Genomic DNA, 16,865 nt, shown 5'->3' with positions numbered 1-16,865 from the left:
CAGAGACACACACAGACTGGCATGGATGGTGTTGGGAGCTGACCCTTCTCCTTCCCAAGGAGAAGATCCATCCAGACCTCTTTTTTAGTTTGATCAATCTGGTGAGATTTAATGTGTGGTTAAGTATAATTCATTCAGTCACAATTTATGTTTGTGTGGATCTGGAACCAGTGTGGATCTGGAACCAATGCTAGTTAACTCAATCAATCGATATCTCTTTATTTCTCCCCAGTTTAAGCAGATTGAGCAGTAAAGAGTAACAACCGTCATGATAAAAGAGTCCCTCCTCTCTGTCCTGAAGCACAGGCATCACAGCAGTGTCCGGAGGGAGCCAGGTGAACTCTGGAGACACAACAGAAAAGCCTCTTGTTTTGTTTTGGTTAGTGATGAGATAAGCTATTCCCTCTGGAACATCTTCCACCATATTTGGTGTAGAAAGCCTATTGGATTGTTGTAAAAGTCTTTAGCACTTCAGAGCTAGCTGTTTAGCTAGCTCCATGCAGTGTTACCATGACTACAAGAAAAACAAACTGCTCAAATCACACAATCCAACAGTCCTTAACTTCCATTCTTTGAACTGTGCATGCTGCACTTGGTCAAAATCCCCAAATGTTAAGTTCAAATTTTAAGATAAAAATTTTACAAGTTTAAAAAGTGCTCAGTGTGCCAGCCACAAGAACAACCAACCACGGCCAATGGAAACCACAGAATCCCGTAGAAAACCTAACCTCTGCATGAAGATGTTAATGTCCATAGCTTCACTGATTGAGGACTAACAAAAACACGAAAGAAAACACGCTGATATTTCAGTCATTAACTAATAATGCCTAAGATATATCATTGTAATTATACACGCAGAGATTCCTCTCAGTAGGTCTGTCACGATAATTACTATATTGATTTATTGTTCAATATATGAAAGCTGGAACAATCGATTTTGGGGTTCTTTGGGGTTATTTATTGTCTGTACTTTTTCTTTAGGATAGTGGGGAAATTTGTGTTATTTTTAATTTAACACAAGAAGATCTGAGCTGCAGAGGACTTAAAAAGTAACTTCTATGGCTTATTATTGCTTCATTCTACTATTTATTTGTTGCTGCTCAGACCTTTTAATGTTACTGTATACAACCCGAATTCCAGTGAAGTTGGGATTGTACAAAGTTACAAAGACATAATATTTAATATTCAAACTGATAAACTTTATTGTTTTTTATGCAAATATTCACTCATTTTCAATTTGATGCCTGCAAGACGTTTCAATAAAGCTGGGACAGGGGCAACAAAAGAATGGGAAAGTTGAGGAATGCTTTAAATACACCTGTTTGGAACTTTACACAGGTGAATAGGTAAATTGGAAACAGGTGAGTGTCATGATTGGATATAAAAGGAGCATCCCCAAAGGGCTCAGTCATTCACAAGCAGGATGTGGCAAGGGTCACCACTGATTGTTATCAGTGAAAAGTTCAGAAGCCAGCATCTGAGATGGTATGGGGGTGTGTTAGTGCCCATGGCATGGGTAATTTGCACATCTGTGAAGACATCATTAATGCTGAAAGATACATATAGGTTTTGGAGCAACATATGCTGCCATCCAAGCAATGCCTTTTTCAAGGACGTCCCTGCTTATTTCAGCAAGACAATGCCAAGCCACATTCTGCACGTGTTACAACAGCATGGCTTCATAGTAAAAGAGTGCGGGTACTAGACTGGCCTGCCTGTAGTCCAAACCTGTCTCCCATAGAAAATGTGTGGCGCATTATGAAGCGCAAAATATGACAACTGAGACCCCGGACTGGTGAGCAACTGAAGTTGTACATTCAGCAAGAATGGGAAATGATTCCTCCTTCAAAGCTTCAACAATTAGTGTCCTCAGTTCCCAAACGCTTATTGATTGTTGTTAAAAGAAAGGTGATGTAACACAGTGGTAAACATGCCCCTGTCCCAGCTTTATGGGAACGTGTTGCAGATATATACATTTGTTTACAGGGATTATCCTGCTTTATTTTTTTGTGTCAGTGGCATAAAGTAGTTATCGTAATTATCACTTATTGCAATATTTCTCTGGAGCATTATATCATGCTTCAAAATTTGTTATCATGACAGGTCTACCTTTGAGTGGGTTGTACCATAGTCTTACACTTTATGGCACTGCTTATTCCGAATAACAAGTTTCAGCGATATAGCCTACCATTGAGCCACTCATCTTTGATGACATGAGTGTTGCTAGTCTATCAGAGCATGACCTGGCAGTTATGACAATAATGTTCAATATGCTAGACAGTGTTTTAACAGAATCATCATTTCTCCAGTCCAAGTCTGTCCTAGTCTGTCAAGTCAAGTCTGACTTGAATGACTCCAAAACTCATGTAAGTTCTACTTTGTGTTTTCCTCTGAGGTTTATGCATTGAGGCCTGTATGGTCTATTGCTGTTTTCAGATTCTTGAATGTAATAATGTCGTACTGCAAAATGGGGTCAAGAGCCAGATTTCCCTATTGTGTATATTGTAATTTCCCATGAAATACCCTAAAGGTAAATTCACAAATAACCTGGTCATTTCTATTAGTGACTAATCCACAAACTGAAGAGTACTTGAATGATGTCATACCACAGTTTGAAAAAACACTGCCCTTAAGCTCACAACAAAAAAGTTGCACTTAGTGAGAGTAATAATTTGAGCTGTCCCCACGCCATAATAATTATGTAATGCTTTTTTTCACATTGTGATGGCGGAACTATATCGCGCTATAAATAACAGGGGACAGATTTTGCAGATGCACTCCATTGGGAAAATCTCGAATTTAAGTCTATGGTATAAATCAGTTGGCTTGTTTGTTTAAAATGCTTAAGGACAGTTTGATAGATTCTTTGGTAAATGCTTTGCCAACAAACGTGCACACAGATCTCCAAATCCCACCCGACCATCGCGGGCAGAGTGACACGGTTAAAGGAGACTACAAGTACTTCCACTATGGCTGCGACGGGCAGGATGATCGGGGCTGGGGATGTGGCTACCGCACGGTACAAACCCTGGCATCGTGGCTCTTCTACAACTGTGATCTGACTAAGGGCCAAGGCATGGTAGCGCCCAGCCTCCCCGATATACAGCGGGCTCTGGTCTGCATGGGGGACAAGCCTGCACACTTCTTCGGCTCCAGGGAGTGGATAGGAACGTTTGAGGCTTCACTCGTGCTTGATTACTTCTATAACGTGCCCTGTAAGATCGTGCACGTACAGGGAGGAGGCACGGACTTGGTGCAGGTTGTGGGGCAGCTTCGGGAGCACTTTGAACGCCACGGCAGCCCGGTGATGATGGGAGGTGGCACGGATAACTCTTCCAAATGCGTGCTTGGAGTGTGCTCCGGAGGGCATGGTGCCTACCTGTTAATAGCGGACCCTCACTACTATGGAGCGGAGCTGGAGAGGACAGAGCTGCAGCGGCAGGGCTGGGTGGACTGGACAGAGCTCTCTTCCCTGGACCGCAGCTCATTCTATAACCTGTGCATGCCCCAGGCTGGCAGTATGCTCAAGACATTAAAATAGACGAATATACTATTTCTGTCGCCATTCCTCCTATGCAAAATCTCTGTTCTCAGATGGGGACAAGTATTGGGTTTCTCAGGTTTCCTAATTGACAGCACAAGTGCAGATTAACAATAGGCATTTGACGTAAATAATGCACTTTGTTTTATATTTAAATTTTGTAATTAAGTAGCTTGTAGTAGTAACCTACTCAGGTGGTAGAGTAGCCAAATCATTTGACCCAAGTAAAAGTAATTGTTACTTCAAAATAATATTACTCAAGTAACAGTACAAAATAATAGTCCAAGAAATTCAAGAGTAAAAAAAAAAAAGTATATGGAGGAAAATAGTACTGCTTGCAAACAGTATAAGTAACTGTTTCGACGTAACATCAGATTTATGTTTTGAAGTTAATGTAATCTGAAGATCAAAATGGTTAATAATGTATAAAATCTGGTGTCTTTGAGAGAAACTCAATAATATTTGAAGGAGCAGTGCAAGAAGCATAAGTGTTCAAATCATTTAATATTGTTAACATTAAACTTAAATGATAGAAAGTAACCACAACATTTACGTAAGCAAGAGTACTGTACTGTTACTTCAAACTAAATATTACTCAAGTAGGACAAAACTATGCAGTCTGAAAACTACTTGAGTAAACACACGTTGTTTTAAAAAGTTACTCAAATAAATGTAAAGTGGGTGAGCATTACCTATTTCTGCCTATACTCCAGTGTTCAAAAACTAAAACAGCGCAATATCGCCACCTTGTGTCCAAATCTGTCATCAATATTTATCCAAACTTCAGAGGAAATGCAAGAGACTCTTTTGTAATATGTGTCTGTTAGGCCATCTTTATGCAAGCATTAAGATACTATTAATCCAAATAACAACAACCCTTTAGGTCAGTTTAGAGTCCTGCTGATGATCTAACCAAAGACTATATTTAAATATTAGACATGTTTTACTGTAATATCTATTTTATTACATATTTTATCTGTTCAGGAAAGTGCAATTCTGACCTTAAAGTTGACCTATAATGCAAATATAAGTATTATAGTTTCCCCTCACCACTGACCTGAAGTTGTATTTGGAGTAATTCGTACATGTATGAGCAATCTTCAGTCGCTTATTTTCAAGACGCCATTTTGCCAATTAACCCCTGCTTTCTCTGCCATCGGTACACGCCCACTTGGTTTGTTCTCCAAATGTATTTTCTTGACATGTAGGATTCGGCAGCAGCGTGTGTAATGTGCAAATTATAACATAATGATCCACGAGTGTCATAGATTATAAGTATATATCAGACACAAGCACAATATGTATTCTTTAAATTAAAAGAAGTCAACACAATAAAATAATTTCAGGTGTGCCAGCCATTGTTCAGTGCCAATAGTTTTTTATTCATGTAGACCATATAGCCATGTAAGAATATTGGGTTTAGAATTTTAGTTTGTCTTTTATTAGTTAAAATATATCTCTTTTAGTTAAACAATTTGAACATGCCTTATACATACATTACATATACATTTTTTATATGACTAGTAAGTCATAGCTTTGTGTCTTAAAGATGTTTGCAAGGGTAGAAATATTTTCCTCTCAGGTTTACTTTTCAAATCACAGCTGTAGGTTTTACCCTGGCTTGAAAACACATTTCATGTCAAACTGAACAACAGCCAAACAGATGAATTTTGGAAAAACAATGAAAAAGTGTAGATTATAAGATGATATTTTTGTCCATTTTAACAGTTCATTTGAAGCTTTAACCTCAACCAAGGTTGGTTGTTGTTGCAAGAATGTAAAAAACAAACACATACATATTAAAGCTGTGTAACCTGTGGTAGAGGATCAACCACTTGGTTGTTTCATGGACATGTTACTACTTTGCATGTAATGTTATGTAGTATGATATTTAATTCATCAATCTTCCATCATCTCTTCCATTCCACCATAGAACCCATAACTTGGGCTGGTGGCATCAGCTGCTTGTCTTCAAGAAGATAAATAGGCAATAAATCTCCATGGAGATGGAGTACCCCCTTCCAGAAAAGTTATATAGTGTACTTTTAAAGCCGGGGTACCTGATTTTTGTACCATGGAAGGAGGAAGTATGTATTTAAATTTATTTAACTTGTCTGTAGCTCTCACATACCATTTGGCATGTTGTTAATATTCATATGCATTCATTTGGCTTAGAGCAGCTTTTTCAGACTGAGAAGTGAAATTGGGGTGGACTGCCAAAGTAGAGCCAATCAGAGGGCTGCCTTCAGCGCGTACTTCCAGGTTAAAAAGACTTTACTAGGACCAACATAAAATTTAGTAATTTACACATTTATCCAAAAGGTTGGGTACCTTGGCTTTAATTTGTGTTAATATCTTCCACTCCTATGCCCAAGGACATTTTTTTTTTATTTTATCCTCTTTGCTACACAGTCATCATAAAAAAAATTGGAAGTTCTTATCCACCTCCATGTGCCTCTCCACCATGTGGTTGTTCACCCGGTCGTTCAGGCCACACACCCCAATGGTGAATTTGTCTTGTAGCGCCTGTAGAAGGGCATGTCCTGGTCAAAGTCTGGGCAGCAGTAGGTGGACCACACATACTCAGACACGGCTATGTGCTCTTGGTTGTTGGAGCAGATGGTGTGGTCAGACTTGGTGATGCCAGACGCCACGTAGGCTGTCCTAAGGCAGTACTTGTTGAGGCATTTGTGAAGTAGTCCAGGTGCTGGCTCCACAGGCCTATGTTGAGCTCTCAGATCTGCAGCACCACGTTGATCATGGAAGATCAGGTGATCAGGTTGATCAGGTGAAGGCTTTGTCCAGGGTTGGCCTGGTGCTTGTCGCTATAGTCCTCCAGAATGGCCTGCAAGTCCTTGAAGTTCATGTTCATGCAGCTTGAAATGACACTATGTGACTGCTGCTTTTCTCTGACACCAGCTAATAGACATTTGTTTAAAGAAACACTTTAAAAGCACATTAAAATGGAAATGCAGGAGCTCGTCCTGTATGGTAATACAGGAAGCAAGCCAAACTTTGCTCAAATACATGGGGAAAAATGTTACAGGTTCTTTAAAGCAGTACAGTGTAACTTTTTTCATGGATGGTCAGCCATCTGCTTGTCTCCATGAAGATTGTGATCCTTTGCCTACAACCCCAATTCCAATTAGGTTGGGACACTGTGTAAAATTATTTGAAAGCTGTAACAACTATTTTTGAGTTCAAGATTTATTGTCTGTACTTTTTCTTTAGGATACTGAAGAAATTTATGTTATTTTTGATGTAACACGAAAAGATTTCAGCTGCAGAGGACTGAAAAAGTAACTTCTATGGCTTTTGTTGCTGTATTGTTGCTTCATTCTGCTATTTATTTGTTGCTGCTCAGACCTTTTAATGTTACTGTATACAACCACAGTTCCAATGAAGTTGGGACTCTGTGTAATACTACAGAATACAATGATTTGCAAATCATTTTCAACCTATATTGAACGGAATAAACTACAAAGACATGATATTTAATGTCAAAGTGATAAACTTTATTGTTTTTATGGAAATATTCACTCAATTTCAATTTGATGCCTGCAACACATTCCAAAAAAGCTAGGACAAGAGCAACAAAAGAATGGGAAAGTTGAGGAATGCTTAAAATACACCTGTTTGGAACATTACACAGGTGAACAGTTTATTGGAAACAGCTTTTCTGGGCCCGAGCTCACTTGAGTTGGACTGATGTAAAGTGGAAAAGTGCGCTGTGGTCTGACGAGTCCACATTTCAAATTGTTTTTGGAAATCATGGATGTCGTGTCCTTCGGGACAAAGAGGAAAAGGACCATCTGGATTGTTATCAGCACAAAAGTTCTAAAGCCAGCATCTGTGATGGTATGGGGGAGTGTTAGTGCCCATGGCATGGGTAACTTGCACATCTGTGAAGACACCATTAATGCTAAAAGGTACATACAGGTTTTGGAGCAACATATGCTGCCATCCAAACAACAACGTTTTCACGGATGTCCCTGCTTATTTCAGCAAGACAGTCAATATAGGTTGAAAATGATTTGAGATCATTGTATTCTGTATTTTTTTTTTTTTTTTAAAGTTTTACACAGTGTCCCAACTTCATTGGAATTGGGGTTGTATAAAATGTTCCACAATATGGCATTAAACTTGTCTATGTGGAGGCAAGCAGGTGCCGTATGCAGGACAAGTTACAGGTCAGGTTAGTGGACAGATGACCCAACCTCAGAGTATAAATGGTAGTTTTAAGCAGTAAAAACACCTGTGATGTTATAAACATTTATTAAATTACAAGTGTCATATGTCTCTAAAATACCTTGAAAAACATGAGTTGTTAGCAAAAAAAAAAATTTATTTTGTCAACTGGACAAAATGTTTTAGTAATCTTTCAGGCTCCTCCTGGGTGCTCTTCTTCCTGAATGATTATGCAAAATATATGACTCACTTCACATGCACAATTCACACTTGCAGTTCAAAAGGCGTAGCTAACAAAGAGAAATTGTAAACAAATAGATGTGTTAGTTTCAGTGTACTAAAAAAAAAAAGTCGCCACCTGGATTTAACTAAGCAAATAGGTATGAGCTTCCTATTGGATAATTACTGCATGGGCGATTATCTTTCCGCTGGCAACAAGTTATTTAACCCCAGCTGGTGCAATGAGTTGCTTCTCATTTCTTAAACAACTGTGTCGAAAGACACATCCCGTGGTCCTGGAAAAGAAGTTAGTCTGTTTCAGAAGGGTCAAATCATTGGCATGCATCAAGCAGAGAGAACATGTAAGAAGATTGCAGAAATTACTAAAATTGGGTTAAGAACTGTCGAACACATTATTAAAAACTGGAAGAATTTGCTAGGGAGCATAAAGATTGGACTCTGGAGCAATGGAAGAAGGTCATGTGGTCTGATCAGTCCAGATTTACCCTGTTCCAGAGTGATGGGTAAGAAGAGAGGCAGATAAATGATGCACTCATCATGCCTAGTGCCTACTGTACAAGCCTCTTGGGGCAGTGCTATGATCTAGGGTTGCTGCAGTTGGTCAGGTCTAGGTTCAGCAACAGTATGTGCTCAAAGAATGAGGTCAGCTGACTACCTGAATATACTGAATGACCAGATTATTCCATCAATGGACTTTTTCTTCCCTGATGGCACGGGCATATTCCAAGATGATAATGCCAGGATTCATTGGGCTCAAATTGTTCAATTGGTTCAGAGAGCATGAGACATCATGTTCACACATGGATTGGCCACCACAGTCCTGACCTTAACCCCACTGAGAATCTTTGGGATGTGCTGGAGAAGGCTTTGCACAGCGGTCAGACTCTACCATCATCAATGCAAGATCTTGGTGAAAAGTTAATGCAACACTGGATGGAAATAAATCTTGTGACATTGCAGAAGCAAAATCGAAACAATGCCACAGCATTGGTGGCAACTTTTTTTTGGCCAGGTAGTACATAAGGCAGTGCCCACCAGCAATCTGACCAGACCTGAAGAAGCTGCTTGGATGAGCTGTGAAACGTCTTCATCCTAAAACTTTTAGGGCAGTTGACAGAACTGAAATTTTCTTTGCTATGGATCATACCACTGAGGGATTACACGGATATTCATTCTTACTATGAGCAGTGTTGCCTCTCCACAGGTCTGACCTGTAACTTGGTCTGGTTGTTTGCGTGGAGATAGCAATATTGAATGTCAAATTGTGAAACATTTCAGGCAAGGCAAGACAATAACATCATGGAGAAAAGTAAGTGGCAAACTACCCACTAGAAAAGTTACATAGTGCACCTTTAAGGCTATTTGAGCACTGAAATGATTAGGGTAAGTGTGGTCAAAATGTATATTTGAAACAAAATGATACAGAAAGCAATTCAGTATGAATGTAGTCAGGCAGATGCACCACTTAAATGAAAATCAAATTGAAATTTTTAATCCTGTTTTTTCCCATCAAAAACAAACTGGAGTGTTTCATTATTTAAATGTTTTATAGAGTGCCCCTCCCTCTCTCCCTCAATTTCTCCCTCTTAACAATTTTTATAATCATCATTTTGTCAATCTATTATGTATTATGGGGAAAATGCAAAGGGTGAACAATCATAGATATAATGAACATTTCCATAGCAATTTCCAACTCAAGAAGTGCTCAAAATGGCACCTTAAACAGAAAGCTGAAACCACATTTTTTATTTTTTATTTTTATTAACCTCCCTTCTCACAACCTCTCTTTTACACCTGAAGGGTACCTGATTTTTGTACCATGGAAGGAGGAAGTATGTATTTAAATTTATTTAACTTGTCTGTAGCTCTCACATACCATTTGGCATGTTGTTAATATTCATATGCATTCATTTGGCTTAGAGCAGCTTTTTCAGACTGAGAAGTGAAATTGGGGTGGACTGCCAAAGTAGAGCCAATCAGAGGGCTGCCTTCAGCGCGTACTTCCAGGTTAAAAAGACTTTACTAGGACCAACATAAAATTTAGTAATTTACACATTTATCCAAAAGGTTGGGTACCTTGGCTTTAATTTGTGTTAATATCTTCCACTCCTATGCCCAAGGACATTTTTTTTTTTTTTTATCCTCTTTGCTACACAGTCATCATAAAAAAAATTGGAAGTTCTTATCCACCTCCATGTGCCTCTCCACCATGTGGTTGTTCACCCGGTCGTTCAGGCCACACACCCCAATGGTGAATTTGTCTTGTAGCGCCTGTAGAAGGGCATGTCCTGGTCAAAGTCTGGGCAGCAGTAGGTGGACCACACATACTCAGACACGGCTATGTGCTCTTGGTTGTTGGAGCAGATGGTGTGGTCAGACTTGGTGATGCCAGACGCCACGTAGGCTGTCCTAAGGCAGTACTTGTTGAGGCATTTGTGAAGTAGTCCAGGTGCTGGCTCCACAGGCCTATGTTGAGCTCTCAGATCTGCAGCACCACGTTGATCATGGAGTAGGTGAAGGCTTTGTCCAGGGTTGGCCTGGTGCTTGTCGCTATAGTCCTCCAGAATGGCCTGCAAGTCCTTGAAGTTCATGTTCATGCAGCTTGAAATGACACTATGTGACTGCTGCTTTTCTCTGACACCAGCTAATAGACATTTGTTTAAAGAAACACTTTAAAAGCACATTAAAATGGAAATGCAGGAGCTCGTCCTGTATGGTAATACAGGAAGCAAGCCAAACTTTGCTCTTTTACACCTGAAGCAGGCAGAATAGTGAGACCGAAGATTTGTTTTTATTATTGCTTTTTTTAAATGCTTTTTAAAATGCTTTTTTATATAGCTTCAAGAGCCAAGTCTATCGGTTTTGGCAAAACACTCTATATCATATCTGTCTATCTGACATCTATATCTATATCACTCTATATACACATCATCTATATACACTCTATATCCTCCGGTTGGGCTGTCAAACTCTGCCAGGCTGTACACATTCTACCAATTAAAATTTATAATCTCGTTAAATGCACATGTTTAGATTGGGCCAATAGCTAAAATTCATGTTTGGAGGATGGATTGGGTACTTGAACGCTAACAAGTTAAGATAATTTGATTGTGATTCCTCTTAGTAAAGTTTAGTTGGTTCTAATATTTCTGAGGTGAATTTGAAGGAGAGAGGGCTGAATTATTATTTTTGTTTTGGGGGTGTAGTTGACTTCTGCTACGACTGCTGGATATGCAGCAAAACATTTCTGGAAGGTGAGTTTGAACACCTCTCTATCTTTCTCCAATGTCTCCCCTAGCATCTTCATTTGTTTTTGTTCATGTGTTTTCTGGTTTAGCTTGGGCATTTGCTTAGCCGCTTGGTTCTCCAAAGCTGCCTTCTCACCTTGGTTCTTAGTGTCCTCCTTGTTGCTCTTATTCAACTCCACTAGGAGGAGTTGGTTGCGCCTTTTTCACCTGACCTGCATACTGGTTCATCCAAGCCTGGAGTCAATGGATTTCATTACTAGTTCCATCCAGGTGGGTCTTATACTGCAACTTTTCTTTGGCTTTTGTCACCTCAACTAGGTCCTCGATGACTCCCTCGCATTGACATGGCTGGTTTACTATCCTCACTTCTTTGACTGCTTCTTAAGGGTTTGAAATCTGTGCCTGTAGGTCTTGGATAGTCCAGGTAAGAATGCAGATTTTCCTTTCCTTGCATACTTCTGTTTTCTTATTGAACTCTTGAAGGAGTTGATCATATTTTTGCCTTTCCTTTTTGAGCTGCCTTAGTCGAGAACCATTGGTAGTTTGCTCTTGGATCTTCTTGCTTTCTTTCAACTGCTTGTTTTTGTCTTACTATTTCCTCACACATGATCTGGAGTTATTGTGAAACTGACTTTCCTTATCAAGCAATTGATGGAGCCTCGCTTTTTCAGTGTGAGACCGTCCTTGCAGAATACGGGGAGAAACATTAGTCTGATTTTGTTGTAGGTTGCTCCGGTTGGCTGCTGGCAGCTATTCTTGAATCCCATTTTTGATGTTTATGAATTTCAGCGATATACTTTTCCTGCTGTCTCATACCTTGTTCCTGCTCCTGCCTTAGCTGTGCCAGAAGATCTGTGTTGGTCATTTCATCTGTCTTCAATTCTGCTTCTGTACCTTTATGAGGGCCTCCTCAAGCTCCTTTATCTTTGAGGCCAACTGATTCATCCTTTCTTCATATTCAAACCTATGTTTTTCATTCTTACAGATGAGAATGCCCATTTCTTTCCTCATCCCTGCAACCTTTTCCTTGTGGAAGAAGTTAATGCCTTTCATTTCTTCCTCACAACCTTGTCTGACCCTCTTAAGCTTGACTTTGTACTTTTCCTGCAGTTTCTCCAGCTCTTCCTCTGTGCTTTGTTTTTCAAAGCCATCACCAGTTTTGTGCAAGTGATCAAATCATGCTGCTTTTGTCAAACTTCTGGAAGTTGGCGAAAGCTTTGTGGAGGGTCATTTTATCCTCCCCCAACTTTCTCCACAACGCCACAGACGTAGAAGTGCACTCCTCTAGTATCTTTGGTTCCATTTCAGCTTGTTGCACTGTTTTATCAAAATCTTATTTTAAAATTCAGAGTATTATCGATTTCCCTGAAGTATTGAAATTGCTACATATACAGTATACTGTACAGTATACATATACAGTATACTGTGCACTCATAATCATGCATAATTAAAATTGAATGAGGAAAAATAATAACAAAATTGGCCATCCCAAATGCAAAAAAACAAAAACAAAAAAACAAAAAAAAACAAAAACAAAAAAACATATTTTCTTCTTGTTGGAGGGGTGAGGTACGCCCATGGTGGAGTGCTTTTGTACAGGGTGTCCTTATAGCACCCTACTTGGTTAAAGTCAGACACCAGCCTGAGAGCCCCAATGAAAAGCCCAAACCCAGAGCAGAAGGACAGCCAGTAGAAGGCCTCTTTGTATGCACTAAGCCACCATCCCCACTACTCTGCTCCTACTGGTACAGCTACTACCACTGTCCTCCAGGATTTATCTCGTCTTTACAGGCAAACAATTACCCCACTCTAAAGGCTTTTCTACATGGTTTATTCAAAGTAGTACAATCTCTCAGTACCATTTATATCATTCAAATTCTGTCAATGCTATCAGCCTTAGTATTAGTCATTCATTTTATCATGATGAAAAGAAAAGCAATATGACATCAGTGTCTTTTCTGTCACACTATGCATCAGTAATTATAATAACTACAATAATATAATAAAATAATAACAATCATTACATATTATAACCAGAACATTTATTTGATAAATAAAATTAATACCAAGAGGAAGAATCCTTCATGATTTTATTCTATTGCTGATTCTGATTTTCAGTTTTTTCAGGTATAATAACTCTTTTTTTAATACAGTGTTAAATTTTTGGATTTTCCTTTTGGGGATTTCTTATGAAAATAGCATTAATATAAAAACTCCAAGACTCTTGCCCCCTCTCTGGGAGTATAACATCTTAACATTCTCAACATCAACAATAAGCTGAAAAAGTACATTGACCTATAAAAGCTCATTCATGTATAGGTCGTAGCCTGGGATTGCCAATACCTTTTGTTAACTGCTTGAAGTAAATTTTTATTTATTTGAATAGCATTCACATCGACACATACAACAGCATACATCAGTGTTTCTCACCCAGGGTTATGGGGGAACCAGGGATCCACAAGCACTTACCAGGGGGTATATGGAATTATTTCATATTTAGAAAAAAAGGTCAAATAGTATAGCATTTGAATATAAAATCTTTGAATGACAATTATACATCCTTGTAGATATTTTAATATCATAAATATCATACATAATAATAAATAGAAAAAATTAAAATATAGTAATCAATAATATATTAGTAAATGGATTTATAGTATATAAAAAAAAAATCCTATTACCTGAGCTAAGATGTACTTAGAGTTTTAGACAAACCTTAGGAATTGCTCAAAAAAGGTTGGGAACCACTTTAATACATTAAGTTAAGGGTATTTATTTTTATTTTATTTATTTTATTTTTTTATGTAAAGGCTATTTAGTGTCCCCTGGCAGGGCACAGTCATTCACAAAAATCTGGATGTTTTGCTCAGACATGATGTTCTTCAGAAAGTCCTGGAGCTTCTGGACAGACACCTCCAACACCTCATTGTCCTTCTCCGCGTTGAGACCATATTGAGCAAATGCTGGGAACTTGTATCGGACACTGAAGGGAGCGCTGTGATCATAGTTAGGACAGCAGTATGCAGACCAGAGATATGCTGGTACAGCTACACGCTTCATATTATCCCCACGCATCGTCCGTCCAGAGGTGGTGACCCCAGTGATTATGTAGGAGGGTCCCCTGCAGTAGTTGTTGAGGCGGGTGCGGATGGCCTGCTCCTGTTTGCTCCATATTGGGTCTATAAAGTCAGGCATCAGTGGCACAGTGTTGGTCAGGGTGTAGGTGGAGGCCTTGTCATCTGGGTCCTCCTGGTGGACATCAGGGTTCAGAGGGGCACGCTCATATACTGCCGCATTCATGTAGTCACTAAGGCCAGCCTGCTCGTACGGCTGGGTCCCCTGATCCACCTGGAGAACAGGTTGCATTTCATGTGTCGCACCAGGTCTGAACAACTGCAAGCACACAAGTTAAAAGATAAGATTGTTTAGTTCAGCAGGGCAATATACACATATTAGCAGAATGTTCATTTTGACTTATTTTGTTGGGATGATACCTGTTGTAAATATAAATTATAGTTTTACCCCAATCAAGAAGCAATTTGTGAAAACAAGTTTTAAAATATGTTGAAAATTACAGGAAGTGGAGAGTTCTAAAACGTACTGAGGACATCACACTATAGGGCGAATTCTATTAATTCTATTCTATTCTATTCTCTATTTTTTCTGATACCTTATAACATTATTTCAACAGAATAAAATTTATTTGATTTTTATTTGTCAAATAATAATTTCTGTGTATATTAGAGTATAGTGGAGTTTTGATTTACAATATGGTTACAAGGTAACTCATGTAATTACCCAGTACGATGTCACAACTTCCAAGGAAGTACAGTTTTAAACCTTAAAAATGGCCAAACTGGGAATAAAAAGTTTTGGGGTTTTTTTGTTTTTGTTTTTTGGGTTTTTTTAAGCTTTTTTTTTTAGCTTTTTTTTTTTTTAAGCAAAATGAAATATAAATATAATGGTCCTAACTGTAGTTAGGATTGGCTTTATTTAGTAAAATGATCAATCATAGGCACTTTTAAATGAGATGGAAAGTTCAATCTATGACTTTCATCTGTAAAAATGTAATTGAAAATCAAGTCTCATCAATAGAATAATTACACATTTGTTTATGTTTTCTGCTACCTGAAGAAAATGGAGATGGAGGTAGATAAGTTTAATGCCATATTGTAGAATATTGCAGGCAAAACTATAACATCTTCATGGTGCAGGATGTTTTTATTTCATAGCCAATGCCTATGGCTGGTGTTTAGAATCCAGAGCAACCAATGGCTGATATATAGGGCCAATTTAGATTTTCCCCTAATTATGGAATTTACTGCTCCCCCTAGCCCTGTTTAACCTATAAACCAATAGTGTAGTCACATTTTGTGCAGTTATATCTTCGCAGTTCAGTGTTCAAAATAAGGGTTTATATGCATTCTTTAGGCTGCAGGTCGGCCAAAACTCAATTTCGACCTGCTGGAGATTTAAAGCTGATAGATGTTAGCCGATATGGTAAAACGTTGGTCTGAACCAGCAGCACTCCATACCCAGCTGATAGCTGTTCTGTGGTTAGATCTACACCAAAAATCAAGCTGTTCCTACCTGAGGCTCATACATCCAGGGCACGTCGGCACACACCTCTCCTGCTGAGTGCTTGAAGGTGTAGGCAGAGTAGATGGGTGTGTACAGAGCAGTGTTGTACAGTGTAACATAGCGGGCTCTCTTATTGTAGTGCTGGCAGATGAAGCACTGGGACGGGTGCTCCAGACCCCGTGGTGGTACTCCCAGGTAATAGAACTGTCTGCATTCAGGTGGGAGGTCCTTGCTCACCTTACCCCAGAGCATCGAGATGTTTGGAAGCACAATGAAGATGACCGTGGTCCAGTCCAACACAGCAGCAGCCATGGCTCCTCATTGACTACTGTCGGAGAGCTTCATGTTATCAGGTGCAGTGTGCAAATAACCTAACTAACTGTAAAAGGACTGCCTCCACATATATACATACTCACACACGAGGGAACATATGCAAGGAAGCAGGATTTATAGAAAATACAGTTGAAACCAGAAGTTTACATACACTACGTAAAAAGGCACATATGTTTTTTTTTCTCACTTTCTGACATGAAGCCAAACTAAACTTTTCCTGTTTTAGGTCAGTTAGGATTACCAAAATAATTTCTATTTGCTAAATGCCAGAATGATGGAAGAAAGACAAAAGACATTTTTCATTACTTTCTTCAAAGTCAGAATTTACATACTGTGAAATTACTGTTTAAACAATTTGGGAAAACCCAGATGATGATGTCATGTCTGATAGGTTTATTGACAACATTTGAGTTACATTAGCGAAACACCTGTGGTTGTATTTGAAAGCACATCTAAATCACACTGCTTCACATCATGGGAAAGTTAAAAGAAATCAGCCAAGATATCAGGAAGAGAATTGTGGACTTGCACAAGTCTGGTTCATCCTTGGGTGCAATTTCCAGATGGCTGAAGGTGCAGACGTTCATCTGTTCAAACAATTATATGCAAGTATAAACGCCATGGGAATGTCCAGCCATCATACTGCTCAGGAAGGAGACAGGTTCTTTGTCCCAAAGATGAATGTGCTTTGGTCAAAATATGCATAATGTGAACAAGATACAAATGTAATACAT

The 16,865-nt window shown here is 39.0% G+C and overlaps 2 protein-coding genes across 2 annotated transcripts; one reads left to right on the top strand and one right to left on the bottom strand.

Moving 5' to 3' along the window:
- The first annotated feature begins 2,777 nt into the window (after nucleotides 1-2,777).
- On the top strand, nucleotides 2,778-4,896 carry ufsp1 (UFM1-specific peptidase 1 (non-functional)). The gene has a single exon (XM_033983340.2). The coding sequence runs from the start codon at nucleotides 2,840-2,842 to the stop codon at nucleotides 3,539-3,541; it is 702 nt and encodes a 233-aa protein (XP_033839231.1). The 5' UTR covers nucleotides 2,778-2,839; the 3' UTR covers nucleotides 3,542-4,896.
- Nucleotides 4,897-14,028: 9,132 nt separating this feature from the next.
- si:dkey-85k7.10 (endonuclease domain-containing 1 protein) lies at nucleotides 14,029-16,110 on the bottom strand. Its single transcript, XM_033983339.2, has 2 exons — nucleotides 15,808-16,110; nucleotides 14,029-14,610 (listed from the first exon to the last, which is right to left on the bottom strand). Exons 1-2 carry the CDS (start codon nucleotides 16,108-16,110, stop codon nucleotides 14,029-14,031), a joined length of 885 nt encoding a protein of 294 aa, XP_033839230.2.
- Between the last annotated feature and the right edge of the window lie 755 nt (nucleotides 16,111-16,865).

Source organism: Periophthalmus magnuspinnatus, chromosome 18 (assembly GCF_009829125.3).
Source record: "Periophthalmus magnuspinnatus isolate fPerMag1 chromosome 18, fPerMag1.2.pri, whole genome shotgun sequence".
Taxonomy (NCBI): Eukaryota; Metazoa; Chordata; class Actinopteri; order Gobiiformes; family Gobiidae; genus Periophthalmus; species Periophthalmus magnuspinnatus.
This window is presented reverse-complemented; position numbering and strand designations above follow the sequence as displayed.